This window comes from Etheostoma spectabile, unplaced genomic scaffold (genome assembly GCF_008692095.1).
Source record: "Etheostoma spectabile isolate EspeVRDwgs_2016 unplaced genomic scaffold, UIUC_Espe_1.0 scaffold00018490, whole genome shotgun sequence".
Classification (NCBI taxonomy): Eukaryota; Metazoa; Chordata; class Actinopteri; order Perciformes; family Percidae; genus Etheostoma; species Etheostoma spectabile.
In genome coordinates, this window is record NW_022604285.1 from 104894 (window position 1) to 132532 (window position 27639).

At 42.8% G+C, this 27639-nt stretch overlaps 1 protein-coding gene and 1 non-coding gene across 2 annotated transcripts; both read left to right on the plus strand.

Annotated features, from left to right (window-relative positions):
- Nucleotides 1-1066: 1066 nt before the first annotated feature.
- Nucleotides 1067-10480, plus strand: LOC116680795 (arachidonate 15-lipoxygenase B-like). The gene is given in 16 exon segments (XM_032509530.1): nucleotides 1067-1225; nucleotides 2723-2927; nucleotides 4358-4439; nucleotides 4745-4867; nucleotides 4973-5076; nucleotides 5352-5515; nucleotides 5681-5824; nucleotides 6318-6521; nucleotides 6720-6806; nucleotides 6894-7060; nucleotides 8613-8734; nucleotides 9081-9181; nucleotides 9858-9954; nucleotides 9957-10027; nucleotides 10234-10246; nucleotides 10249-10480. Coding segments are annotated over 16 exon segments (1992 nt in total). The 5' UTR covers nucleotides 1067-1081; the 3' UTR covers nucleotides 10413-10480.
- A 4454-nt stretch (nucleotides 10481-14934) lies between these two features.
- trnai-aau (transfer RNA isoleucine (anticodon AAU)) lies at nucleotides 14935-15008 on the plus strand. Its single transcript has one exon. It is a non-coding gene; the product is annotated as a tRNA-Ile (tRNA).
- The last annotated feature ends 12631 nt before the right edge of the window (nucleotides 15009-27639 follow it).

The window sequence follows — 27639 nt, forward strand, 5'->3', positions numbered from 1 at the left end:
CAGCACATTTATCACATAAAAACAGAAACATGAAACTAGCATATTTAAAGTAATTAAAACACAGTGTAGCTAACAACTTTGTAAAAATGGAGTGACTACAGGCTAAGGAGATATTTTTACATCCATACACATTCAGTCGGGTCCGCTATGTTCGGCTTTTTCTTTTCATTTGATAAGATCCATATTTTTTTAAGATTTATATTCTTCCCCTCCTTGTTACTTTCCATCAGAAGCTGCTGCTCATTGGGTGAAACATGTGGCGCATGCGTCTTCTCATCTCTGCATCAGTAAATCTGTGATTAATAACGTGGTCTATCTGAGAAAGCCGTGAACGTGCACTTATCCCAGCTATCTCCACCTGGCTTGACATAGCTCCACCTGTTCATCCTGGCTCGGCAAACGTGCAACCGATTAAGCCGCGATGAGCAGATCACACTAAGTCAAGCTGCGCTTTTTCACTTATCCTGGATATCTTTATTCTACTTTTGTGCAACAGGCCCCGGGTTCAAATTACGCAGTAGAATCTCATCACTTAGTGCCAAAAAGTCTTTTAACACTGTTTTAATTATTTATTATTCCGTACGTTTTTTGGAAAAAGATGACATCACAGGGTCGGGAACTGGAGGGTTGCAGGTTCAAGTCCACATACGGAGAGGTTCTTGTTCACCTCCTGGGCACTGCCAAACTGCTCTTGTGTGTAATGACGACAACAGAGTGTAAATTGTGGGATTTGCATCATCATCCAGTTGTCTTGGCAAGAATTGTTCTGCATTTCATCATACTACTCCTACTGACAGGACACTCCTACAAAGGTGTATATATAAAAAGAGCAGCAAGAGTGGTGAATACTTCTATCAAGTAACAGGTCGTCGTAGGAACGTTTTGGTCTCATTAACAGGTAAGAGACAGAAATTTCAAAGACCAATTTAACTGTAGGTCTTATAATGCTATTTTCATTGTGATACCAGTATTTCAGAGATATTTTTTGTTGCACTCAGTTTTATCTAGTGGTAGTTAACCTAATCCATGAGAATAGTCGTTATTGATCTGCGTTATTGATTCTGCTTTTTCCAGAGTAAAAATGGCAAATTATGAAGTGACTGTATTTGTTGGCAATATCGCGGGTGCCAACACTTTCAACAACATCTTCATTAAGCTGGTAGGAGAAGATGGGGAGAGCGAGCGTGAGTGGATCATGGGAGCTTTTTCCTTTATCAGGGGAAAAGTGAGTCTGAAATATTGTTCTCTTTGTTTAAATGTATTACAGGCTTTCTCAAGGTTGTTTGTATGAGATTTAATTCACATCTTATACTGTGATTATACTGTACAAGTTCGATTTTCTCCACCCTTTTTACATTAGGGAATTGCATAATTATTGGGCCGTTACAGCTCAGTTCTTGGTTATCAAATACACTTTATCTTCATCTCTCTTTTCATGTCCTGGCTGTAAATGTAGCTGGCAGGTTTCACAAAACGGCAGGCAAGAGTCCAATATCACTACAGATGAGTCAGAATTGCCAGAAAAGTTGCCAGAAAAGATGGGCAAACAAGCAGAAACAGAACAGACAAATACAGGCAGGAGTTAGACAGTAAAGCACAAGACAATCTGGCACGGAATTTAGGAAATGTACCAGGACATAAGTGGTGGATTAGGAACAGGTGAGTAAGGGGGTAGGACAGGTCAGGTGGGTGGAATGAGCAGAGGTAAACATGGTAAAGCAGAGAAGGAGGGAATGGCAGAATCTGAAAGGACGTGAGTGTTAGTAAGGACAAAACAAGAAACGTGCAATGTTTCTAACAAACTAAAACATGGCTGCAGTTGTCACAGTAGCACTTGAAGCAGATCAGCTTATTTGAGGAAAACTCTAACTACAGCTGACCAAACTCAAGTTTTGTTTTTATTCCTTGAACACAGTTTTCAAAACTTTACACACTTATGCCATGGCTTTAAACACAAACTGCACAACACTGTGGTATTACAGCACTGGGTTCAAATGCTGTAACAACTGGTAACCACACATTCAAAACAGAGTAGATTTCAGTTTGGTGCTTATCAAATACTGCTGATTGCAATTTTAGCTGAAAGCCTAATCAAGTGTCTTGTTTTCGACTAGTTAGTGAACATACCGGTTTACGGTATTTCTATACAGAAAGCTCAGAAAGCCTTTTTTTGTATACAAACCCAAAATAAAAATGAAACAAATTGTTTGAGAGAAACAAGTAACAAGTGTACCTTTAGTTTTTTTTCTGGTAAATCCATAAATTACAAGAGACAAAATATTATTTTGAAACAAACTGATGATTTTCATTCCTTCTTGTTTACCGTACTTAAAAATTGTTATATTATAAAATCTATATCTTTTCTTTGAAGAAACTATTGAGTAGTGTGAAGTCACTCAAATTGTTCAAACGGTAAAGATGAAAAGTTTCTATTTTCTGTACTGGTGTTTGATGTTGGTGTTTTTACTCTCTGTGTGTTCTGAGTGACAGTGTGTGTTGTCTCCGTGAGGATTGTTCATAGTGTATCGTTGCACTGAGCCTGTTTTGAGACATTTTCCTCCGGTGACTATTGGTAATGCAGACTGTAGTTAGAGTGTTGCACATGTCTTCAGTTGTGCCTACTGTTGTTTAGCAATTTAAAAAAACTGTAACGTAAGTTGCTTTGTATTGTAATGTCAAGTAATGTATCAATGTTTTCAAACCATTTCTTTTATTACTCCAGGTGTCTAGTTATACTTTGTTCTGCCCCGTCTCAATTGGAAAGCTGTTCCTGATAGAGCTGGACAAACAGTGTCTCCCACTGTTCCCTGAAGACTCCTGGTACCCTGCCAAGGTGGAAGTGAAATCTCCTGAGGGAGATACCTACAACTTTCCCATCTATCGCTGGGTCACAGACGACATGGTGCACTGTTTCCGAGAGGGAAAAGGTTTGTGGAAATTAGCTTACAGTTTTTAACAATTGCTATGACAGATTTTTCAATACTTTTAACAATTTTCCAAAACTCTTAACACAGTTAGCACTACATCCGCATGTGTAAGCTATACTATTAACACTATTAATGTGTAAGCTATACTATTTCTTGTTGCTTTAACACATAATGCATATAATTAACACAAATTTAAAATGCGTAAACTCCTTTTACACACAAGCTCAAACAAGACCAAAACAATAGACTTTTACTGCCAAATTTACCAATGCTTTAACACTGTATGTCAGAACAGATAACACCATGTTCTAAACCTAACCTTACAGGCTAAAGTGAACAACTATTCATATTGAATTGAAACACAGATATATTCCCTGTTTTTTATTCCATTGCTAATGAGAAACAGCTTATTTTGGGCTGGTCTTGGCTGGAAAAGGAACAATTTAGAGCAACACAATGAGCGAAAGAAAGAAAGAAAGAAAGAAAGAAAGAAAGTAAGTAAGTAAGAAAGAAAGAAAGAAAGAAAGAAAAAAGAAAGAAAGAAAGAAATGCCTGCACGAGGAAGACAAGTATCAGGACAAAGGAGAGGAGTGGGGCAAGGTAGAGGGAGAGGAGTTAGAATGCGTGGTGGCGCTCAAAGAAGGACCAGAACTAGGGTAACTGATCAAAAAAGACCTGCTATCATTGACCATGTCATAAACCACGGGCTATCATACAGAGAGGCTGGTGAACGAGTACAGCCAAATATCAGCCGGGACACACTGGCATCTACTGTCCGTGTTTTCAGAGAAACCAACAGGTAGGATATTGTTTTTTTTTGCAGAAGGATAATGTCCTTCTGCAATAAAGTCTTTACTGCAGCAATTCTGTCTCTGTCTTTTTTTTTTTTTGCATTTGCAAAACACACTCTATGATCAATACAATATACTGTCTATACTACTGTCTGTATAACGGCATACCTGACACATCTAAAATAATGCTGTTTCTGTAATGTTAGCTGATGATAGTGTTTTTTTGTCATTGTGTTATGATTGACTAAATGTTCCTGTTGGAGGAGAACATGTGTTAGTGTTTGGAATCATTATTTGATTTTGAAACATGTTTGCAGTGTTTTGTCAGACATAGTGTGCTGTGTTAGTGTATTATTGTATTTTAACAATTAGTTTTGGAGTTTAGTTTACAATGTGTGATTTTGAGCATGAAATTAACTGTTTTGCCAATTGTGTTTTGGGTGTGTTGGTGTGTTAAGAGTTTAGGAAACTTGTTAAATGTATTGAAAAATCTGTCATAGCAATTGTAAAAAACTGTAACATCCTGTACGCTGTTCACTGAAAGACATTCTGCAAGCCGGTCTATAAAGAGGCTGGAGTAAATTCATGCCAATATACTGTATATACAGATTTAAACTGTGTTGTGGTTCTTTTTCCAAGCTCTGAGAGTCTTTGACGACAACCATCATCTTGCCATAAAATATCGGCAGCTGGAACTGAAGCAACGAGAGAAGGACTATTGGTGAGAGCTCAGAACAACACTGTTTCGTTTTATGCAGTTCAAATCTAACATGCCTCCAAACCCCCTCAACCTTTGGTTAATATACATACATTCATTGCACGTAATGATAAATGAACCACAATAGGATGTTGTTACACCTGCCAGGGTTTATTTAAATGCATTATGCTATAACATATGTTGCAAAATTGCAATATTACATAAACAAATACATGCCAAGGACAGTACACTATTCTTAGATAAATGGCAGTTACACTGGAATGTTGTCCAAAGTTCCTCAATTCTCTGCTCTTCTATAATTATTCCAGCTGGCATGTGTATGCAGAGGGAATGCCCCACTGCATGAAGGCAGAGAGCCCTAGTTCTTTGCCTTGTGAGGTCCAATTCTCCTTTACTAAGACTGTAGAGTTGGCCTACACTGTCTACACTGGGTGAGGTCCTCAAATTCTGTCAGGAATCTATCTTTGTTACTATGTACCTGACTATTAAAGAGATTTAAGGCAGTATAATAAAGTGACTCTACTTTTATTTTCTAGGGTGATTGAACTGAAACTTAAGGGTCTGGCTGATCGCAAGGAGAAGTGGACAAATATTGATGATGTCGATCAGGTGTTCTGCTGCAAACGGACTCACATATCGGGTACCATCATGGACGTTTCATGACATACTTGATACTATATTCACAGTTATTCAGCACACTGTATTTATTCAGATATTCGACTGCATTCCTACCTGAAAAAAGAGACAGGAGTAAGTGTGTCTAAACATGTAAGGGTTTTATGCTTTGTCCATGTGTAACACGTTGTTTCCCTTGTTTTAGATGCAGTGTACACCTAAGATGATAACAGTGGTAGAGTAAGATTTTATAGCCAAAATTTTGAAACTCAGTCAAGTTTAACTCTGATCATTTTCCAGATTATGTCCGGAAACATTGGAAGGAGGATGCTTTTTTTGGCTACCAGTATCTAAATGGTACTAACCCCATGTTGATCCGACGTTGTTCAGCTCTGCCTGATAACTTTCCTGTCACTGACGACATGATCTCTCGCCGTGGATTTAACTTGAGAAATGAAATGAAGGTGAATGTCCTTATCTTGATTGACCTTAGTGTTTTAAACAATCTTGTTTTGCCCCATGACATGTTCAATTAAAAAAATGCTTGTTGAATGTTTCATTGTCTGTAATATCCACAGTGTTTGCATGTCAGTCAAATAATATCTTATCCTCACTAAACTTTCAAACAGAAAGGCAACATATTCCTTTGTGACTACAAGCGTTTGGATGGAGTGAAAGCAAACACCATCAATGGGAAGAAGCAGTACTTGATGGCTCCACTCGTCCTGCTCCACAGAACACCTGATGATGAACTGATGCCAATTGCTATTCAGGTGGGATTAGCACTCAAATGTAGTTTATAGTGAAGCTTTAGGTTAGGGATTAATCCCTCTTCCAGGACTGACAGACATGCACTGATATACTGAATATGTCATATACGGTATACATACAGGGTAGAGGGAAATACCTTAATTACGCTTAGGGAGTGAAAACATACTGCATATGTCAAATGTGGTTTAGAGAAAAAAAATCTATATTTAAAGTATTTTCATTGCAATTGCCAGACAGCCTACCTCCTCTTTCCTTTCGGCAAAGATATAAGAAGTAAGACATAAAATCATTGATGAATGAGGATCACTGATCCTGTGCTCTGAACTGGGATTCAATGAAAATATGAATATCCTCTTAAGGATCAAACTTAAGTAGAATCTAACTGAATAGCAGACGATACCTATAGTACATAGGCAACAACGTACAGCAAACACAGAACATTCTTTTAACATCCAATGAATTGAATAAACCACATCCCCCTTCCTGCTCCTGCAGCTGAAGCAGACTCCAGCAGAGGACAACCCTATCTTCCTTCCTACTGATTTTGAGTACGACTGGTTGATGGCCAAGATTTTTGTGAGAAGTGCAGATTTCAGTGAGCATCAACTCAATGTTCACCTGCTACGCACTCACCTGCTGGCTGAAGTGTTTGCAGTGTCGCTGCTGCGCAATGTGCCGATGGTGCATCCACTGTACAAGGTAACTGAAGGGTGAACACTGAACTTACAGTAGTTGTAGTTTTATCAACTTGACTTGTTTATCTTCCAAAATTCATGAATCATGTTTGGGCGTATTTATTTGCAAGCATTTCTCACTCTAAATGGTATAGAAGCATCAAGATTTCTGACTTTGTCCACATGTAACAGTGTTACTAACAGAGTTCCCTCTTTCCCTCAGCTCCTCATGCCTCACACTCGCTACACTCTGCATATCAACTCCTTAGCTCGGAAGCTTTTAATATCTGAGACTGGAGTTTTTACACAGGTATGTAAATACTAAGAAGCTAACTAAACGTTTTTTTTTCATGTAATTTACTCTGACTACATTCCTTACGTATCTACTGTTATCTAGTCTGCAGCTTCTGGTGGAGAGGGTTTGATGACAATCCTGAAGAGATCACTGTCCTCTAACTACAGCTCCCTCTGCATACCAGAGGACATTGCTGAGCGTGGTGTGGGGGCTGTGCCGAACTTCTACTACAGGGATGATGGACTCAGGCTTTGGAATATCATCCACAGGTAGTACAAGTGTCTAGAAAAAAAGGAGCCCAAATCCTGCCCTCTTAGTAGCTAGCTTTTGTTCTCTTAAACACAGATTGTTGTCAGATTTAAAACAAAATCTATCACTGTTTCTTTTCAAAACTTTGGGCAAACTACGGAACTTGAGGATGTATTTATTTGATTAGGACACATTAATCAACATTTCTGTAAATGTGCCAGTGTTAGCCAGACAAAATTTTTTGACTGTAGTCCTAGTAACTTAGCATGCAGGGTACCCGGAGGAAACCCCCGCAAACACATGGAGAACATGCAAACTCCACACAGAAAGGCCCGGATTGACCTGGTGCAAACAACTGAGCCACTGTGCTGCTTTGATGAAGTTACCTGAAATCACCTGACGTTACCACGCTATGGGCACTCTACCACGTGAGCTGGCGCACTAGCCTCTTGATTTGAGTAGCATTTTGAAATTTTGTGCCTGAAACAACTAGGAATACATATTTTACCAATCTACATTTCTTAAAGGTTTGTGCATGGTCGCTCATCATAGGTAAGGAAGACTGACTGCAGAAGACACATGAGATTTTAGCGTTCCCAGGAATGTTAGCTTTTGGGGGCTCATGTGACCGAACTTCTACTACAGTTGGATGATGTGTCTAGCAGTGCTTTGTGGATTACGTCATCACACCAGGTGAGTACTCAATCTGTGTGGGGCGAGCGAGCCGAGCGAGCGAGAAGCCGAGGCAAGCTTTACCAGCAGAAACGCCATAAGAAGCTAACTAAACAAAGTGCATGTAATTTACAATACTCTCTTAGTAGTATCTAGTTTGCAGCTTCTGGTGGAGAGGGTATGATGACAATCCTGAAGAGATCACTGTCAGTGACCTACAGCTCCTCTGCATACCAGACGACATTGCTGAGCGTAACTACAAGGATGATGGACTCAGGCTTTGGGATATCAGCAAGTGTACCCCTACTATAAATCCTGTCTTTAGTAGCTAGCTTTTGTTCTCTGTCCAGATATAAAATAATGTTGAAGCTCTAAAGTCTAAACTACTAATCTGCATCATTTGAGCTCCACCACCCCTATTTAATTTATTTTTCTAAAAACTTTAACATCAGGCCAAACACCTACGGAACTTGAGGATGTATTTATTTGATTAGAACAATGCACATTAATCAACATTTCTGTAAATGCGCCAGTGTTAGCCAGTCAGCTAATTTTTTAACTGTAGTCCTAGTAACTTAGCATGCATATCTTTATGGGGGGAGAAACCAGAGTACCCGGAGGAAACCCTCGCAAAACATGGAGAACATGCAAACTCCACACAGAAAGGCCCGGATTGACCCGGTGCAAACAACTGAGCCACTGTGCTGCTTTGATGAAGTTACCTGAAATCACCTGACGTTACCACGCTATGGGCACGCACTCTACCACGTGAGCTATCCAGGCGCACTAGCTACTGCCTCTTGATTTGAGTAGAGTGGCAGTTGGTTTTGAAATTTTGTGTGCGTACGTGTCAACAACTAGGAATGCGTTTCATATTTTACCAATCTACATTTCTTAAAGGTTTGTGCATGGAGTGCTCAGCTTCTACTACAAGACTGACGCTGAGGTCAAGGAAGACTCCGAACTGCAGAAGTGGATTTCAGACATTTTTGAACATGGATTTCTTTCCCAAGAATGCACAGGTTAGCTTTAATTAAGAAAAGCTCATTGTGGTGGTAAATTGTGCTTTATGTGTGCATTTATGTATTATATAACTCTTATTGAACTCTTTGTTCACTCATGCCTATATTGTTCTGTTTAGAGTATGCATATATTGTGTGTATATATTAGTGTGTATATTTTTGTTTTGGTTGTTTATGTGTAAGCACAGTGTGCGCAACAATGCTCCAAAGAAAATTCCTCGTATGTGTCCTCATACCTGGCGAAATAAAGCTGATTCTGATTCTGATTCTGATATATCTTAATGAAAATAGAACTCAACTAGTCATCTGGATGTCTTTGAGTCAGTTTATTCTTTCTAATTCTCAGGAATTCCAAAAAGCTTTACCACTGTGGCTGAGTTGATCAAGTTTGTCACCATGGTGATCTTCACTTGCTCAGGACAGCACTCAGCTGTTAATGCTGGACAGGTGAAGCCTTTATAATTTATCCGGATGATCAATTATAATGTTGCTATTTTTGTGGAATGGGTTCATGAGGTTTTGCAGTTTTGTTCTGAACTGAAGAAAGATCGAAGACATTAACAAGACTCTACAGCCATGCTAACAGGTCTGTGAGGCTCCAATTAGTCACAGTGATGCTTTAAACTAAATGAAACCCATGCTAAAATACTCACAATGAAAATACTAACATGCTGACTTTTAGTGTTTATTTTTACCAAGATCACAAACTTAGTTCACCATGTTAACATGCAAACATTTAGTAATTAGCACAAAACACAGAGAACAGCTGAGATGGATGCAGTTTTGCAGGTATTTAGTCATAAAGATTGGACAATATAATTCTGATGTGATGACGGCACTGGCTGAAAAGTCAGAGGATCACCAAAGTGATTCTGACATGAATGTGTGAACTAGATTTAATGACAATCTCGCAAACAAAGTGGTTAAGTTGAAAACCACAAATGTTAACCTCATGGTGGCAATATGTAAAAAGTTAGGGGATCACCAAAGTCATTAGATCTATCCTCTGGCGACCATGAATCGTGTGGACCAAAGTTGTGAACCACTGACATATTGGCTGACATGGTGTGACTTCAAAGAGTATTACGCACTTATTTGTGCAACATCATTAATTCATTTGCAGTATGACTATGGTGGCTGGATGCCCAACTGTCCCATCTCTCTGCAACTTCCTCCACCAACCACAAAGGGGGAAACAAGCGAGGCCACAATGCTACAGACATTCCTGACATCAACACAACAGTTCAGGGAATGGCCACCTTGTGGCTACTCAGCAAGAAGTCGTCTGACTTTGTAAGTGCCCGAGATTTTATAAAACATTTTATATTAATCACCTTTCTGTTCAGGTTGTAGAAAGTAGGTCAGTATGTCATTAGGGCAACACACCCTCTTTGTGTCACAGAAAGAATTCATGACCACTACAACTGTACATTATATTGACAATAGTTTAAGTTAAACATTTCTAAAGAGTTTTTAAAATGTATCATTTATCACATCAGGTCCCTCTTGGCCAGTACCAGAGAACCGTTTCAGTGAGGAGACTCCCTGCAAGCTGATAAAGGATTTTCAAAAATCAGCTTCAAGACTAAGTGCGCGCATCAACTTGAGAAACAAGACGCTGGAGGTCCCATACACATACTTGGACCCAGCGGAGCTAGAAAACAGCGTGGCCATTTAAATATCAGAAGGTGTGACCTCCTCAGCTTTTTGCCAAATTCAGCTTCACATTAACAAAAGTGAGAAAGGGAAGAGCTGCATGTTTCTGTTTTTTATTGATACTATAGTGGAAAGAAATGACTGCATGGGATTGTTTATGCAGTTCATAATTATTTTAAATGTAACTTCTTAATAATTGTCCAAATTTTATACATTCTTCATGTTTTAGAAATTGCTCTTGTAATATTGTCGTGGTAATTTGTGTGTGTGAATTTTTGCATTTGTTCTGTATGGTTTTTCCATTGCTAAACCTACATAATGATGAGTGGGAGATTCATTTTTATCATCATCATTACCTAACTACATAATCTTTCATTGTTAGTGTTTTTGTTTACTGGAAGGGATACTGAAAAACAGCTTTATTTGTAAAGTCTTAAACCGATGTAAGACAGACAGGGAAATATAATGGGAATGGTTAAACTGGGAAGAGGTGAAAGTGACAAACACTATCTTCCACTGTAATTATTGACTGTGCTCATACCGTATTACTGCACAATCTCTTTTTTTGTAGAAGTGTTTATTGCAGTTGCCTCCCACTACAAAGGCTAGTGTGGTTGATTTTTAATTTAATTGGTGGTGGTGGTGGTGGAGGGAGTGAGCGAGGAAGAGGGGTGTATCATTAGCTGTAATCGCATAACAGAACAGAAGATTTAATAAAGGCAGACACATCAGAACATATAGACACTGAGATGAACCTTAACATATTAACTAATTGCACAACCTTCTGTCTGAAACATGGACCATGCTTTGGTGGGAAATAAAGCAGTTTGAGAATTGCAGTAAATGAATGTATGATCTCCTTTCCTACTCTGACTATGGATAAGAAACATGCATATTTAGCATTTCTTTTACCCATTGGGTTGATATACTCATTGGGGAATCCTAATTAAAACAATGTCAACATTGGCAGCTTGTGATATCCAGAACCTTTAGCATTTCCCATCCAACTTCATTCACCTAAGCACATTGCCAGTGAGTCACTTTCAGACTTCTTCAGCATTCTGCCAAAGAGAACCCTAAATCTTCCAGACTCCAGTCCACCTTCAAACTTGTTGCACAATTAATTTCAGCATTCACAATTTTGAGAACATGCAAAAGTCTGACCTGCCAAGGCTTCTCTGTTGAGTCAGCCATGCCAACCTAATCGGGACAACCTATTTTTCAGCATGAAAGATAACTGACCTTTATAATTTGACAATGCCTGGCAAGGATCTTCATTAGTTTGCAACACTCTGCTACATTAAATCTACCGGTAGCTATACATGAATACAGTGTGCAGATCTTTTTCTGACTTCAGAATTGTTGGGTGCAAAAATTGACTTTTCAGACATTAGTGATGGATCAATCTATGAGATAATAGACAGATTGATCAGTTGATTATTCATTCACAGTCATCAGTGTAGGTGCTCATAGAAACCTATACATTAACATAATAAAGGGACAGTAGTAAAAGACAAACAAAAGGTCATCAAATGGGCACGGAGATAATATTAAAATTGTAATAAATTAATTCAGTTCAATTTAGAAAAGCTTCACTGGCTATCAAACAAATTAAGGTTTAAAGGTAAGTCCTTGTTTGTCTTGTTCTTACGCATCATGGAGGATATAAATATTGTTTAGGTCTGCTAACATTTCCCCATATTTAACTTCATAATTTATCTCCTTTTATCACATCCATTAATGTCCCATTAGCGCTGATAGATTTCTTGTTTACATACAACTTTTGCCTTCCTAAAGAAAGAGGCTTCACACTTTATTCAACATGAACTGAAAAAAGGTGTTTGATATTTCCATCTCTTAATGTGTGATCTGACACTTTCTGTGTTTGTGTTTGTGAAAGAAAATAGAGAGGAAATGCCTTTAAGAGACAATTGGAAATTGCACACACAGGAAAACATACACAAACACAGATGAAGGCAAATACACACATTTGGGTAAGATATTGTCTACATTGTATAGTATAACCTTTTTAACACTTTTTCCGTCATACTATACGTTGACATTTTGTCAACATACTATACTGTGACTTTTTCATCACTTTTTCCGTTGTACTATACGATGACTTTTTATCACTGTTTTACCATTAGTTTTTTACAACTTTTTCGTCATACTTAACTATTACTTTTAAAAATGTTTTTACATCCTATTCTATGACTATTTTTCACATACTATACTCTGACATACTATACAATGTCTTTTTTTGACGTGCTGTACAGTAACTTTTTCCCTTTTTCTATAGGCTATACTATGATTTTGTTTCAACATACCTACGACCTTTTTAAAACAACTATACTATGAATATCAATGACTTTTTTTTACAAGCTATACTAGGACTTTTTTTCCACTTTTTTAATATGCTTTTTTCAACCTGGTTTACTTGTTTTTTTAAGACTTTTTTTCCAACATACTATACTATGACATTTTTTGATGTGCTGTCAGATACCTGTTGCCGTCAACCACGTACACTCCATGACAATGGTTTAGAGAAAGAGAATATGTCTAATAAATGTCTGTGAGGAATATGAAATGGGAAATAAAATACTTTTCAACAAACTATACAATGTTGTTTCACTTTTTTCAACATTTTGTAGTATAATTTTTTTTTTTTTAACCCTTGTGTTGTCCTTTGGGGCACGGGGACCCGTGGCGTTGTGCTTTGGGTCCCAGGGAGCCGTAGCATTGTCCTTTGGGTCCTGGGAATCCTTGACGTTGTCCTTTGGGTCCCAGGGAGCCGTAGCATTGTCCTTTGGGTCCCGGGAACCCTTGACGTGGTCCTTTGGGTCCCGGGGACCCTTGATGTTCTCTTTCGGGACCCGGGGACTCGTGGCATTGTCGTTAGGGTCACAGGGACCCAAAGCATTGTTGTTCGGGTCACTGGGACCCATGGCATTGTCCTTTGGGTCCCAGGAACCCATGTCATTGTCGTTCGGGTCACCAGGACCCTTGACGTTGTCCTTCGGGTCCCCGCCACCCGTGGCATTGTCCTTCGGGTCCCGGGGACCCATGGCATTTTCCTTCGGGTCCCGGGGACCCGTGGCATTGTTCTTTGGGTCACAGGGACACTTGACATTGTCCTACGGGTCCCTAGGACCCAAGCATTGCCCTTTCGGGTCCCTGGGACCCATGGCATTGTAGTTCGGGTCACCAGGACCCTTGACGTTGTCCTTTGGGTCCCGGGGACCCATGGCATTGTCCTTTTGGGTCACCAGGACCCTTGACATTGTCCTACGGGTCCCTGGGACCCATGGCATTGCCCTTTGGGTCCCCAGGACACTTGACATTGTCCCTCGGGTCCCGGGGACCCAAAGCATTGTCGTTGGGCTCACAGGGACCCCTGACGTTGACCTACGGGTCCCAGGGATCCTTGACATTGTCCTTTCGGGTCTCCAGGACCCTTGATATTGTCCTACGGGTCCCTGGGACCCGAGGCATTGCCCTTTGGGTCCCCAGGGCCCTCGACATTGTCCCTCGGCTCCCGGGGACCCAAAGCATTGTCGTTGGGCTCACAGGGACCCTTGACGTTGACCTACGGGTCCCAGGGATCCTTGACATTGTCCTTCGGGTCCCAGGGACCCATGACATTGTCCTTTTGGGTCCCCAGGACTCTTGACGTTGTCCTTTGGCTCCCGGGGATCAGTAGCATTGTCCTTTTGGGTCCCTGTGACCCATGGCGTTGTCCTTGAGGTCACTGAGGTCACCAGGACCCTTGACGTTGTCCTACGGGTCCCTGGGACCCGTGGCATTGTCCTTTTGGGTCACCAGGACCCTTGACATTGTCCTTTCGTGTCCCGGGGACCCAAGGTACATTCAATCGATCGTAATAGTTCTGCTACCCGCGCATCGTCCCGCCTTTGAGTCCCTGGGATCCTGGCCAGTGGCTTGTACACCACACACACAAACACACACACACACACACACACACCACACACACACACACAATTCAATTCGATTCAATTCATTTATAGTATCAATTCATAAAACACACACAACACACACACTCACACACACACACAGACACACACAGACACACCACACAGACACACACACACACACACACACACACACAATTCAATTCGATTCAATTCATTTATAGTATCAATTCATAAAACACACACAACACCACACCACTCACACACACACACAGACACACACGACACACACAGGACACAGACACACACACACAGAAACACACACACACACAGATACAGCCAAATTGCGAGGCTGAGGCATCAAGGGTAGGAGAAAGATAACATTGAAGGATGAGGGCGCCACGGCAGTGGTGGGACGTACACATAATGGCATGAAAAATAAAACAGGGGGTCTCTGAGACCCGAAGGATGAGGCCACGATGGCTTTTGACATGGAATGAAAGCGGTGTCTGGGGACCCCGAAGCAGAACGGCAGGCTATTAAAAAAAGGTCACATAAGCTAAACATGTCCCTGTGACACAAAGGACAATACAAGGGTTAAACATCTTAGTAGCAGGCTGGTTAGCTCAGATGGTCAGAGCGTGGTGCTAATAACGCCAAGGTCATGGTTTCAATCCCCATACTGGCCAGCCATGTTCCTTCAGCATTGTGGAGGAATTTGGTACCCTGTCAAGGTAACCTGCAAAGTCAAAGATAGTTGTACGGCCTACTGCTCAATAAGTGCAAATATTAGTCACACTCCTTTCCAACTTAAAAAACAAAGTGGAAGTATGTTTTGGACATTATAGCTCTGCCATGAAGGTAAATATGGTGCAAAAGTGAGAGCGCGTAGATGCGATGTGAGCACTTGTAAAATATGATTTGAGTCACTTTTCCAGTACAACCACAACTCAGTGATTACAACCTCTCAAATCTGTCACTGCAGTGTGCTCTCTCGCATCACGCAGCAGCGAGTCTGCGCTCTCGACTTTTGCAACACTTCTTGCGATACATTTGGTGCAAAACTAATTTGTACCTGTGGACTTAGTCTGTGGAGCTCTGAGCCAACAGGACGGCCGGGGACAGCAGGGTTTCTATCACCTGATGAGGGACAACTCTGTCCGGCTTATTTATGTAGCATGAAAGCTAGCGTTAGCTAACTAGCAGCCAGCCCGCTTCTAAATACTGTAAATACCTTTTAATTATCTCAACACTTTTTAACATTCCAACTGAAACACTGGCGGTGAGCTCCAGGTCCTGCAGCCGTAGACGGACCGCCGTCAGTGGGGCTCGGCCAGCGTGGAAACACCGCTAGAAAGATCCGCTGCCAACCTCAACGTGATCTGATCTCCAGCGGGACACAGAGAGTGTTAGGATAACTAAAATGTATTTATTTATAAGCGGGGTTAGTTAGAGCACACTGCAGTGAAAGATTTGAGAGGTTGTAATCACTGAGTTGTGGTTGTACTGGAAAAGTGACTCAAGTAAAAAAAAAAAAACACAAGTAGGGGCTACAGATTTTTTTTACAAGCTCTCGAATCATATTCTACAAGTGCTCATATCGCATCTATGCGCTCTCACTTCATCATTTTACCGAATTCCATTAAATGAACCAGACCCCTTTAAAGATGATCTGAACTGGAATTTGAATAATGGTGATATAACAGATGTATTTAATTTCTTCTCACTAGTACAATTATTAAAATGGGTGAATTTTTTAAAAGGGATAAAACTGCAAGTTGAAAGTGTAGTTGTTGTTACACGGGCGCCACCATGTTGGAATTCCACAATCTACTACGTCACTGGCATGGTAAGCTACTCCGTGGCTAACTAGCACTAGCAGCGCAGCCACAGGAACAACATACAAAGAGTCGGAGGCTAACGGACATATGGCTGAGGAAAAGGAAAGAAAGAAGTCTGGGGGGGTCATACTGTATTGCCCCTGGCTGCAGTAAGGAACTTTATTGGGCTAAGGCAGCTGGGGTTTCGACACATTTCCACAGGCTACCTTTGACAAGGAAACAAACAGTCCTCAACTCATGGCTAGCTGCTAGCTGCCTTAAACGGGCTAGCCCTCCAACAGCCCCTGGGTTTTGAGTCTGTAGCATTTTTTAGCGACAGGCTATTTGGAATTTGGAATGCGGGTGCTATCTCTAAATGAACAATGGGCAACCTACATCCATCTTGTTAGCACCCAAATCTCTGTGCTGATCTCCCTGCTTGGATGGCAAGTCATCTGGTGGATTTTTCCCGTCAAGAGGAAGCGGATCAAGAGGGAGAGTTGTTTTATTGTACCCACTAGCAGTAAAGTTTATTGGTCTGACCATAAAATTGCATTAGGTTATCAACGTTTTGAGTGAAAAAGAATACCACAGCTCAAGTCCCTGGTAAGGCAACAGCTTGATTCTGGGATATGTATGAAGTGCTAGTGTAGTTCAGGAGATTGCTTTTTCCCTTTGTTTTAGAAGCTGTAAGAAATTCATAACTCAAATCGCGTTCGTTCGGATTTCTGAGGAAAAGGAGGCTGGGGGTCAAATTGAGAATTGGAAAAGGTTTAATGCAACAGCAGTGATGAAGATGATAAGACAAAGACAATCAGACAAAGACAAGTAACACTGCAGCTGACAGCGGACTGATCCACGCTCCTCCTGACGGAGTCACGTAAAAAACAGTCCTGAAAAGTCCTAAATGGCACACCTTTATCCCGTGCACCTTGGGGCGGTTCCTTTTCCCCTGGTGCACTCAAATCCTTGCTCATTGGTCCGTTGTTGTCATGACAGCAGATCTAGTGCATCTTTGCTGTCCAATCGGGAAGGACATGCTCTAACCCCCCCCCCCCTTTGATCTATGTGTGTGAAAACTACCCCAAAGTGAATTATCATGTTAGTGAGAAAGTCTAACATAATACAGTGAATCAGCATTCCAGTGTCTTATCTCAGTCTAGGACACCAGGTGGTGGAAGACAGGAGGTTTCTTCCTTCTTGTGGAGCAAATGGTGTCCTTCTAAATGTTAATTGTCTTTTGTTCTAAACCATATGGCAGAGACCGTGGGAGAGAGGGGGGTAGGTGAGTGAACAGAAAGGCTTGTTTGATCTACCTTTCTTGAGACAGACAATGGTAATTTACACAGCATGATATGGAGCCCACACCACTGAATCACTGATTAAAATCATCTTTTCAAACCCTACTGCAGCATACATCTTAAAACATGAGAACATGTATAATTACATAGTGTTGGAATTTAAAATGTTATATGTGCTTAAACATTGTGGGTGATTGCATTATACATTCAAGTCAAAAGGTAAAAGCATTATTTCAGCATAAATGAAGACATGTTGGTCATGCGTTAAGTTTGTTGTCATAAGTATATAGTTTGTTGTTTGTTACATTAAGATGTTTTGCAATACTTCTGTTTTATAATATAAGATGTTCTGTTACATTTTGTTTATAATCCAGCTCTACAAATGTGTCAGAAGTTGAATCGATGACGTTCTTCTTTATGGCCCACTGATCTTTTGCTTTGCCAGTCGTGAACTGAGGGTCATAAACTTTAAGTCACATTCCAATTGAAAGATAACGAATAGGCACACACACACACACCACTGTGGCCAAGAGACCCCACCCTTTGTGAATAAGACCAGGGGGTCCAGGAGCAGAGAGTCAGACAAATTTGGGGGAGAGCCGTGTTAGGTTGACTTTGTATTTGTCTCTAGGATATCCTATGTAATAAAATGGATTCACACATCCACATCTGAGATTTTGACTACTAATTGAATGAACCTTGAGATGGAGCAGGATTTAGCTCCAACAATAGTAATGAAACATTTAAACTTTATTTTATTCAACAAAGCCTGGGTAGCTCAGTTGGTGGAGCATCAGACTTTTAATCTGAGGGTCCCCGGGTTCAAGTCCCTGTTCAGGTGTACAGTTGACATTTGACATGCCTGAATGCTTCAGACACTGCGCAAACAAGGCTATGAAAGGCAATGCAATGGTTCGCAAATTTTCAGAAAAACTAACAATTTGATCATCAATCTTAATAAAACAATGTATGGGAAACCTTTGTACTCACACAAAGGCTAAGATTGACCCTAGATGCGTTGTCATGACCCCATGAAAAGGGGAGACAAAAGACTGTGTGCAAAGGTTGTATACACTCACCGTCCACTTTATTAGGTACACCTGTCCAACTGCTCGTTAACACTTAATTTCTAAGCAGCCAATCACATGGCGGCAACTCAGTGCATTTAGGCATGTAGACATGGTCAAGAGAATCTCCTGCAGTTCAAACCGAGCATCAGTATGGGGAAGAAAGGTGATTTGAGTGACTTTGAACGTGGCATGATTGTTGGTGCCAGAAGGGCTGGTCTGAGTATTTCAGAAACTGCTAATCTACTGGGATTTTCACGCACAACCATCTCTAGGGTTTACAGAGAATGGTCCGAAAAAGAAAAACATCCAGTGAGCGGCAATTCTGTGGGCGGAAATGCCTTGTTGATGCCAGAGGTCAGAGAGAATGGCCAGACTGGTTCGAGCTGATAGAAGGGCAACAGTGACTCAAATAACCACCCGTTACAACCAAGGTGGGCAGAGAGCATCTCTGAACGCACAGTACGTCGAACTTTGAGGCAGATGGGCTACAGCAGCAGAAGACCACATCGGGTGCCACTCCTTTCAGCTAAGAACAGGAAACTGAGACTACAATTTGCACAAGCTCATCGAAATTGGACAATAGAAGATTGGAAAAAACGTTGCCTGGTCTGATGAGTCTCGATTTCTGCTGCGACAGTCGGATGGTAGGGTCAGAATTGGCGTCTACAACATGAAAGCATGGATCCATCCTGCCATGAATCAACGGTTCAGGCTGGTGGTGGTGGTGTCATGGTGTGGGGAATATTTTCTTGGCACTCTTTGGGCCCCTTGGTACCAATTGAGCATCGTTGCAACGCCACAGCCTACCTGAGTATTGTTGCTGACCATGTCCATCCCTTTATGACCATAATGTACCTAACTTCTGATGGCTACTTTCAGCAGGATAATGTGCCATGTCATAAAGCTGGAATCATCACAGACTGGTTTCTTGAACAAGACAATGAGTTGGCTGTACTCAAATGGCCTCCACAGTCACCAGATCTCAATCCAATAGAGCATCTTTGGGATGTGGTGGAACGGGAGATTCGCATCATGGATGTGCAGCCGACAAATCTGCGGCAACTGTGTGATGCCATCATGTCAACATGGACCAAACTCCCTGAGGAATGCTTCCAGCACCTTGTTGAATCTATGCCACGAAGAATTGAGGCAGTTCTGAAGGCAAAAGGGGGTCCAACCCGTTACTAGCATGGGGTACCTGATAAAGTGGCCGGTGAGTGTATATATATATATATCATACTTACTCTGAGAACCCCTTCCATTCAGCAGAAACTCTACTCTTCCCTTCACCACTCTGCGGTCCAAACCTTCTCCACCACATACTCCTCCTCTTCCTCCTTCACTGCTACAAGCTCCTCCTCCTCTGCCTCCTTCACTGCTGCAGGCTGCTCCTCCTCTTCCTCCTTCACTGCTACAGGCTCCTCCTCCTCTTCCTCCTTCACTGCTGCAGGCTCCTCCTCCTCTTCCTCCTCCATCACATACTCCTCCTCTTCCTCCCTCATTGCTACAGGCTCCTCCTCCTCTTCTTCCTCCTTCACTGCTGCAGGCTCCTCCTCCTCCTCTTCCTCCTTCACTGCTGCAGGCTCCTCCTCCTCTTCCTCCTCCATCACATACTCCTCCTCTTCCTCCCTCATTGCTACAGGCTCCTCCTCCTCTTCTTCCTCCTTCACTGCTGCAGGCTCCTCCTCCTCCTCTTCCTCCTTCACTGCTGCAGGCTCCTCCTCCTCTTCCTCCTTTACTGCTACAGGCTCCTCCTCCTCTTCCTCCTTCACTGCTGCAGGCTCCTCCTCCTCTTCCTCCTTCACTGCTGCAGGCTCCTCCTCCTCTTCCTCCTTCACTGCTGCAGGCTCCTCCTCCTCTTCCTCCTTCACTGCTGCAGGCTCCTCCTCCTCTTCCTCCTTTACTGCTACAGGCTCCTCCTCCTCTTCCTCCTTCACTGCTGCAGGCTCCTCCTCCTCTTCCTCCTTCACTGCTGCAGGCTCCTCCTCCTCTTCCTCCTTCACTGCTGCAGGCTCCTCCTCCTCTTCCTCCTTCACTGCTGCAGGCTCCTCCTCCTCTTCCTCCTTCACTGCTGCAGGCTGCTCCTCCTCTTCCTCCACCTTTCCTGCTCCGGTCGCCAGCTTGACGTCTGCCCCAAGGCGGTGGTTTCAAATCGAGTAACCGGGGTAACAAATGATTTTCCTTGATTGGGGTTCACTACTTAACTCTCATAGGAGAAACCCTGGAAAGCAGAATCACGGAGTCAGTGAGTGAGAGAACGAAACCGCCGTCCTCGTCTCCAAATCTCTGTTTATTACAAATTCTCCCAACACAAAAGCATAAAACAGTCCTCAACAACAACATTCCCCTCGTGGAAACATGTCTCACTTCAATTTAAGAACCGTAACACCATTTTCTTTACTCCCCATTTTTCAGTGGGCAAAATCTTCCACACTCAAATTCCCAGAAATAGTCTCGTCCTTACCAAAATAAATATCACCCTTACTGTACCGTTTCAATAATAATATATATCTCTTCTTTCTCTTCTTTCTACCTCCAAAACTCCTCCATTATACTAATGTCACCATGGAAATCATAAACCCTCTTTGGCTGGAAATAAATATTCAAACGACTTCAGAGTCAAAACATGAACCATCATACACCTGGGGATAATAGTTCAACTTATAATACATTCCTTTATTAATACTCTGTACAACTTTTAAGAGGAACTCCCCTTTAAAAGTAAAATAACATTAAACATTAACAATCCTGTCAGGATACGTTAAAAACCCACAAAATAACTCATTACCAGGGAATGGAAGCACCAGCACTCAGAATCACACACACAACCCTATGTTACCTAGCATGTTAGTTAGCAGTAATTAGCCTGTGCCTATGTTAATGTTATCGAGCCTGTTAGTTAGCAGTAATTAGCCTGCGTCTATGTTAATGTTAACTAGCATGTTAGTTAGTAGTAATTAGCCTGTGTCTATGCTCATGTTAACTAGCATGTTAGTTAGCAGTAATTAGCCTGTGCCTATGTTAATGTTAACTAGCATGTTAGTTAGCAGTAATTAGCCTGTGTCTGTCATCTCCTAACATATACCTACCTCTCCGTCTCTGCTGATTGGGAATGATTGAGATTTCTCTTGCACAGCTACCAGAAGACTTACAGCTTTCAGACAGGTTGCTCACGTCACATCTACGTCTTCCAGCTCAGTTGGAGGCTGCGCAGTAACGCTCAGCATCACCGGAAAGAGCTTCTAATAGACTTCACTGGTCTCCATGGAAACAACGGGACCTGTTGGTCCATGTCTTTAACTGTCTATGATCCCACCCCGATACACACCTGTTAGCTAGCCGCGAGCTCTATTGTTTACGAAACCCGTTTCCCGCGGTTACAAACGCGGCTCTTTAGCTCGCCTTTACACATCATAAACTCCATAACTACCCCCCCACAGCTTCAGTCCACCACACACACGGCAGAAGGAAACCGTCTGTTGTCATTTTTACCGAGTACCAACCTGGAAAGTAGAATTACGGCATCAGTGAGAGAGAAAACAAACCGTCATCCTCGTCTCCAAAGAGGAGGAAAGTGTCCGTCACCTGGGCCCCGTGGTGTACCGGTACCCGCACATTGTTTCCGCTTTCTTTGTTTCCCGCTACGTTAATATTGCTTACCAATAAAATTTGAAATTCGTACTAAACGCTACGCTGGTTATTATGTATCCCTTAAGGGTGTATCACACATTCAAGCTGAAATAAATGTGGAGTTATGCTGCTTTATACACGCTAAAAGTAGTGATTATTTACATGGAGTCTGGTGGAGATAGCTGCTCTATACACGCTAAAAGTAGTGATTATTTACATGGAGTCTGGTGGAGATATGCTGCTCTACACACACTAAAAGTAGTGATTATTTACATGGAGTCTGGTGTGTTGGTGATGGTGATTTCTGTTTCATGTTGAACTAAAGGATCTTACTCTTTAACTAAAGGTCTATCTCTGTAGGGATCCATCCCATAATATTATTAGAATAATAATCTGAGTCTGTCAGAGACAACAACTGAACCTTTAGTGGACGGAAACTTTACCTTTTAATTAGCAATCAAATAATCAGCATGTGGTCTTGTTTTATTGAACTCATTTTGCATTAAGTTGTTCCACATTCCCCGACATTTAAAACAAGTCGAGCATTGACGTTATTCTACAAGTCAGATGAATAAATCAGCCAACCCAACTCCCTACGGACTGAGCTACTGCCCCCCCCCCCCCTCCCTAGTAGTTATACCTTTGACTTTTTTTGGGAGGAGGGGTGTATCAATCTCAGTAAAGAGAAACAACTGATGAATGAAATCATGATATGATCAAATGAACAAATGATGAAACGTATAGATTTTTTAAAAAGCATTTAGAAACATTAGACTATATGATGATTGTTTATAGAAACATTTGTTTTCCACATTTTAAATATATTACAATATGATTTAAAATATAAAGGACATAATAGTGACCAATGACAGTTGATTATTTTTTCAGATGTGACATATCATGAAGTGTTTAGTCAAACAGTTCAAAAGTTGATAACCAGAGATGAAATCAGATGAATGTTTTTGTGTTTGAGTCTCAGATCTGCTTCACAGGGTAGATGTGTGTGATGGTGAACAGACTGAACTTTGATTTCAGCAGCTGGTCTTCAGTCAGTGTTTCTGTCCACAGGAGAGACTCTCAGTCCTGCTTAGGACACAGAGACACTGAGGAACCAGGCCAGAACCCAAACCCAGGATAGAGAGGCTGAGTGAATGAGGTGTTGAAGGTGTGGAGGTGGATCAGTGAGTCAGAGGAGACTGTGTAGAAGGACAGAGAGCCAGCAGGAACGTCCACATACACTGCTACTCTGTTAGAGACAGAGCAGGAAGTGAGGACTGTTCTTCTGTCATTGTGCCAGACAGAGTAACCATCTTCATCAGAGCAGAACAGTCTCCAGGAATGATCGTTATATCCAAACACACAGTCTCTACTGTCTCCTTTCCTTCTGATTCCTCTGTAACTCACTGATATATCAACCTCTCCTCTCCTCTCGACCTCCCAGTAACAGCGACCAGTCAGACCATCTCTACACAGCAGCTGAGGCCAGATGTCAAATCTGTCTGGATGATCAGGATATGACTGATCCTTCACATCTGTCACCTTCCTGTTGTTGTCAGACAGTTTGAGTTCTTTGTGTACTGTGTTTTTGTCCAGTTCCAGTTCACAGACATCTGATGGAGAGAAACAAGACACAATACAGCTGCAGGTTATCATCTGATCATTTATTAACAACTTTACTGACAATAAGTGAAAGAAAACCCTTCAAACGATTTCATATTCAGCTGTGAGTGACGTTTAACAATCCAGTTCTACCAACATGAAGAGTTCCTGACATGAGAGTCAACATGTCAACAATGTCCAGCTTCTTGTCCTCGTGTTGACCCGATGAGGACAGCTGATGATCCAAATCTAGAAACATCAACTGAATAAAGTCTCACTAATAAAACTGTCCCATCTTCTTCTACACTGTCAAAAAAAAGTACAAACCAGGGGGGGCGCGGACTCTCTCCCGGGGGGGCGCGAGTAGACTACAGGATGGGAGGGGAAAAAAACTGTGCTCAACCACGGGAGCTGCCGTGAGCGCCTCTCCCGTCCAAAAGCACTCACAGTCATATGAAGGTAAATTTGGTGCAAAAGTGAGAGCGCGTAGATGCGATGTGAGCACTTGTGGAATATGATTTGAGAGCTTGTGAAAAAAATCTGTACCCGTGTTTTTTTTCACTTGAGTCACTTTTCCAGTACAACCACAACTCAGTGATTACAACCTCTGGAATCTGTTGCTGCAGCGTGCTCTCTCCATCACACAGCGGCGAGTCTGCGCTCTCCAGTTTTGCACCACTTCTTGCGATACATTTGGTGCAAAACTAATTTGCACCTGTGACTTAGTCTGTGGACTTCTAAGCCAACAGGATGGCCGGGGACAGCAGGGTTTCTATCACCTGATGAGGGACAACTCTGTCCGGCTTATTTATGTAGCATGAAAGCTAGCGTTAGCTAACTAGCAGCCAGCCCGCTTCTAAATACTGTAAATACCTTTTAATTATCTCAACACTTTTTAACATTCCAACTGAAACACTGGCGGTGAGCTCCAGGTCCTGCAGCCGCAGACGGACCGCCGTCAGTGGGGCTCGGCCAGCGTGGAAAACACCACTAGAAAGCTCCGCTGCCGACCTCGACCTGATCTGATATCCAGCGGGACACGGAGAGCTCCAGACCCGGTAGCAGCGGCACAACCTCCCTGGAGCCCACCGCCAGTGTTGGTGGAATTGCATTTAGCGAACTAACGCCGCTTATAAATAAATACATTTTAGTTATCCTAACACTTGTAACAGTCAAACTGAAACACTGCTGGTGAGCTCCAGGTCCTGCAGCCGCGGACGGACCGCCATCAGTGTGTGTAACGCCTGACTTTTAAATTAAATTTTATTTATTTGTAAGTGTGCTTGTTGGTTAGTCAGCTAACGCTAGCTTGCTATTCCACCAACACTGGCGGTGGGCTCCGGGGGGGGGCTGTTCCTCTGCTATCAGGTCTGGAGGTCTCCGTGTCCCGCTGGAGATCAGATCACGTCGAGCTCGGCATCGGAACTTTCTAGCGGTGTTTCCACGCTGGCCGAGCCCCACTGACGGTGGTCCATCTTCGGCTGCAGGACCTGGAGCTCACAGCCAGTGTTTCAGTTGGACTGTTATAAGTGTTAAGATGATTAAAAGGTATTTACAGTATTTAAAAAAGCGGGCTGGATGCAAGTTAGCCAAAGCTAGCTAGCTAACGTCCTTTGGCTCAGAGCTCCACAGATACAAATTAGTTTTGCACCAAATGTATCGCAAGAAGTGGTGCAAAACTGGAGAGCGCAGACTCGCCGCTGTGCGATGGAGAGAGCACACTGCAGCAACAGATTCCAGAGGTTGTAATCACTGAGTTGTGGTTGTACTGGAAAAGTGACTCAAGTGAAAAAAAACGGGTACAGATTTTTTTCACAAGCTCTCAAGTCATATTCCACAAGTGCTCACATCGCATCTACGCGCTCTTACTTTGCACCAAATTTACCTTCATTTCCTTTTGCGTCAACATATTTGTGTGAGGCAGGATTCTCAAAAATGACTGCACTCACAACTAATACCGTAATCATGCACAAATCGAGGATGATTTGAGGCTATGTTTATCAAACATTGAGCCAAGAATTGAGGATCTTTGCAAGGCAAAGCAGGCTCAGGTCTCACATTAATATCACACAACCTGCAAGCTTCTTAAAAAATGCAGATGATGCCTACTATTAGACCTAGTGATAAAAACAATAATAAAGCATAAATTAATATCAGAGGTCTGGTGCCAATTCCCAATTATAGCAATAGCCTAGTAATGATAGGCCTACTGATGATAATAATAATAATAATAATAATAATAATAATAATAATAACAATAACAATAATAACAACAATAAAGCATGTAACCTCATATAAATATATAGCAATAGCCTAGTAATGATCCATCCATCCATCCATCTTCATCCGCTTATCCGGTATCGGTCGCTGGGGCAGCAGCTCCAGTAGGGGACCCCAAACTTCCCTTTCCCGAGCCACATCAACCAGCTCCGACTGGGGGATCCCGAGGCGTTCCCAGGCCAGGTTGGAGATATAATCTCTCCACCTAGTCCTGGGTCTTCCCCGGGGCCTCCTCCCAGCTGGGCGTGCCTGAACACCTCCCTAGGGAGGCGCCCAGGAGGCATCCTTACCAGATGCCCGAACCACCTCAACTGGCTCCTTTCAACGTGAAGGAGCAGCGGCTCTACTCCGAGCTCCTCTCGGATGACTGAGCTTCTCACCCTATCTCTAAGGCGACGCCAGCCAACCCTCCTGAGGAAACCCATTTTGGCCGCTTGTACCCTGGATCTCGTTCTTTCTCGGTCATGACGCCAGCCTTCATGACCATAGGTGAGGGTAGGAACGAAAATTGCCCGGTAGATCGAGAGCTTTGCCTTCTGGCTCAGCTCTCTTTTCGTCACAACGGTGCGATAATGGAATGTATACCGCACCAGCTGCTCCGATTCTCCGACCAATCTCACGCCTCCATGGTCCCCTCACTCGCGAACAAGACCCCAAGGTACTTAAACTCCTTCACTTGAGGTAAGGACTCCATCCCTACCCGGAGAGAGCACGTCCATCGGTTTCCTGCTGAGAACCATGGCCTCAGATTTAGAGGTGCTGATCCTCATCCCAGCCGCTTCACACTCGGCTGCAAACCGATCCAGTGAGTGCTGAAGGTCACAGGCCGATGATGCCATCAGGACCACATCATCTGCAAAAAGCAGCGATGGATCCCGAGCCCACCGAACTGCAACCCCTCCCCGCCCCGACTACGCCCTCGATATCCTGTCCTATATATTACAAACAGATTGGTGACAAAGCGCAGCCCTGGCGAGGCCAACCCTCACCTGGAACGAGTCTGACTTCTGCCGTGAACCCGGACACAGCTCGCTTTGGTCAACAGAGATTGGATGGCCCTAAGAAGGGACCCCCTCACCCCATATTCCCGCAGCACCTCCCCAAGTTCTCCCGGGGACCGGTCATCGACCTTCTCCAGATCCCAAACACATGTAGACTGTTGGCATACTCCCAGGCCCCCTCCAGGATCCTTGCGAGAGTAAAGATCTGATCCGTTGTTCCACGGCCCGGACGGAATCCGCATTGTCCTCTTCAATCCGAGGTTCGACTATCGGCCGAACCCTCCTTTCCAGCACCTTGGAGTAGACTTTACCAGGGAGGCTGAGAAGTGTGATACCCCTGTAGTTGGCACACACCCTCTGGTCCCCCTTTTTGAAGAGGGGAACCACCACCCCCGTCTGCCACTCCTTAGGCACCGTCCCAGACTTCCACGCAATGTTGAAGAGGCGTGTCAACCAAGACAGCCCCTCCACACCCAGAGCTTTCAGCATTTCTGGACGGATCTCATCAATCCCTGGGGCTTTGCCGCTGTGGAGTTGTTTGACTACCACAGCGACTTCCGCCAGGGAAATTGAGACAATCCCCCATCATCCTCCACTCTGCCTCCACCACAGAGGGCGT